The following is a 2,597-nucleotide window of genomic DNA, read 5'->3' as shown; positions in this document are numbered from 1 at the left end:
TGAATCTTCTGTTAACGTGGCGCTTTTTACCTCACAGAAAAACTGATGTCATTGAACATCTCTCATTCCTTGTTAATTCTGCTTTACCTCCGTTTGTTGCCCCTTTCTTGAATTCTCGGCTCTAAAATGTTTGAATCCAGCAGCAACCACTTCAACCAGCCTAGTCTTCCTGGCAGCCCTAGTGGGCAGGAGTGGGGGACTGGAAGCGGGGCGTGGCCACCATGCCGCAGAACCAGACTGCGCCTGCGTAGGCTGCGGCAAAGCTAGGCACTGAGAAGCTAGCGGTTATTTGCTCACTGGTTGTGTAGAAAGATCGCTTCTCTCTCCAGCTCTCCCTCCTGATCCCGGGTCTCTGGCTTAGGATTTGTGCTGAGGCACCGACTCCTACCATCCTCTCTCTGACAGATTGCTGATTTCCCCGTTCCTGCTGCTGACTCCTGGAACCATGTCTCTGGTAAGCCAGAACGCGCGCCGCGGCAGCGCAGAGACCACTGCAGATTACGGCGACCGTCAGGGTGAGATGCAGGCTAGTGACGCCTCTGGGTCTCCGACCTCCATGCTTGTTCCCCAGGCCCTCCAAGGCCCTCATGCGCTAATCAACCCTCAGGGTGCCAGCGCTTCCCAGACTGCGCAGGACCCGAATGACCTCGAGGTCCTAATTGAAGAGCAGTCCCAACGTTTGGGGGCGCTCAGGGTCCACGACCCTCTAGAAGACAGGTCAATTGCTTTGGTGAATTTCATGCGAATGAAAAGCCAAACCGAGGGTTCTATCCAGCAAGCAGAGATGCTAGAGTTCCTCAGAGAATACTCAGATCAGTTCCCTGAGATCCTTAGACGAGCCTCAGCCCACCTGGATCAGGTCTTTGGGTTGAACCTTAGGGTTCTTGATCCCCAGGCTGACATTTACAGCCTAATCAGCAAACGGGGTTTCCAGACCACTGATCACATAACAGAATCCTTGGATGTGCCAAAGGCAGGTCTCCTGGCCTTGGTCCTAGGCCACATCCTTCTGAATGGCAACCGGGCAAGAGAAGCATCCATTTGGGACCTGCTGTTAAAGGTTGATTTGCTGGGTGATCCCCAGAGGATCAACAACCTCTTTGGGAACACAAGGAACCTGCTCATTACTGACTTTGTGCGCATGCGGTTCTTGGAGTACTGGCCAGTTTATGGCACTAATCCCCTCGAATTTGAGTTCTTGTGGGGCTCTAGAGCCCACATGGAAATCACAAAGATGGAAGCCCTGAAGTTTGTGGCAGAGGCCCATGATGAAGAACCCTGGAGCTGGCCAGAAGAATATAACAAGGCCCTGGAAGCTGACAAAGCCAAAGAAAGAAGACAGGCTGCTGGCTTGGAATTCTGGTCAGAGGACACTATGAACGATAAGGCCAATGATTTGGTCCAGTTGGCCATTAATGTCACTGAGGAGTTGCTGCCTATACATCAGGATGAGCTACTGGCTCACACTGGCAAAGAATTTGAGGAAGTGTTCCCAAATATCCTCAGTCGAGCTACTCTAATCCTTGATCTATTCTATGGATTCTCTCTGATTGAGGTTGATACGAGTGAGCACATCTACCTCCTTGTCCAGCAACCAGAATCAGAAGAAGAGCAAATGATGTTAGACAGCCTGGGGAGACCCACTCAAGAGTATGTGATGCCAATTTTGGGTTTGATCTTCCTGATGGGCAACCGCGTCAAAGAGGCCAACATTTGGAACATGCTTCGTAGATTCGGTGTGGATGTAGGGAGAAAGCATGCCATCACCTGCAAGCTTATGAGACAGCGCTACTTGGAATGCAGGCCACTGTCCTACTCTAATCCAGTTGAGTATGAGCTTCTATGGGGTCCTCGAGCTCACCTTGAAACTACCAAAATGAAAGCCTTGGAGTATATGGCCAGGCTGTACAGAAAGCGACCACAGGACTGGCCAGAGCAATATAGGGAGGCTGTTGAAGATGAGGAGGCCAGAGTCAGATCTGAGGCAACTGCCATGTTCTTCTTTGGCCCCATGTGAAATCTGGGAAAATGTATCATGTTAGTTGGGTGTCATCAGTTATAGATGCCCTGGGGAAATGGGCACTGGGGACCCAAATCACAAGTCAGTCAGGGCTGGGGTGGAACGTACACATTGTGTTTGCTATTTGTGTTCTATTTCTAATAGTATTCCCTCCCTTACAATATACCCTTGAATTAGGTTCATGATCAATGTTTATAAATGAAATTGCTCATTTGCTATCCCTGTCTTGTTTTAATATAAAACTCAGATATCTGTGTAAATTGTATTGGTAATGTTTACATCTTTCTATGATGTGGAAGAGAACATAAAAATGTTCTTTAATTGTTTAAAATAATTAGTAAAATGTTGTGGTGCAAAAGTTAAGTAACAATAGTAACAACACACACACAACAAAATCAAACACAATATCACTGATCTATGGATGCCTTCTTTGTGTCTACTGTTGTTGTGTAAGAAAAAAATTGCTGGCATTTACCTGTATTTGCTTTGCTGTTCCAAATGTAGTGAAAAATAAAAGCATAATGAATTAGACACCATGCTTAAGGATTCTTTTATTCAACAAACATTTATTAAGCAC

The 2,597-nt window shown here is 47.2% G+C and overlaps 1 protein-coding gene across 1 annotated transcript; it reads left to right on the top strand.

Moving 5' to 3' along the window:
* The first annotated feature begins 318 nt into the window (after positions 1-318).
* On the top strand, positions 319-2,074 carry MAGEE2 (MAGE family member E2). Its single transcript, XM_007097496.3, has one exon. The coding sequence runs from the start codon at positions 446-448 to the stop codon at positions 2,015-2,017; it is 1,572 nt and encodes a 523-aa protein (XP_007097558.1). The 5' UTR covers positions 319-445; the 3' UTR covers positions 2,018-2,074.
* Positions 2,075-2,597: the final 523 nt, after the last annotated feature.

Source organism: Panthera tigris, chromosome X, assembly GCF_018350195.1.
Source record: "Panthera tigris isolate Pti1 chromosome X, P.tigris_Pti1_mat1.1, whole genome shotgun sequence".
In the NCBI taxonomy this organism is placed as follows: Eukaryota; Metazoa; Chordata; class Mammalia; order Carnivora; family Felidae; genus Panthera; species Panthera tigris.
Note: the sequence above shows the minus strand (reverse complement) of the source record. Positions and strands in the feature narration are given on the sequence as shown.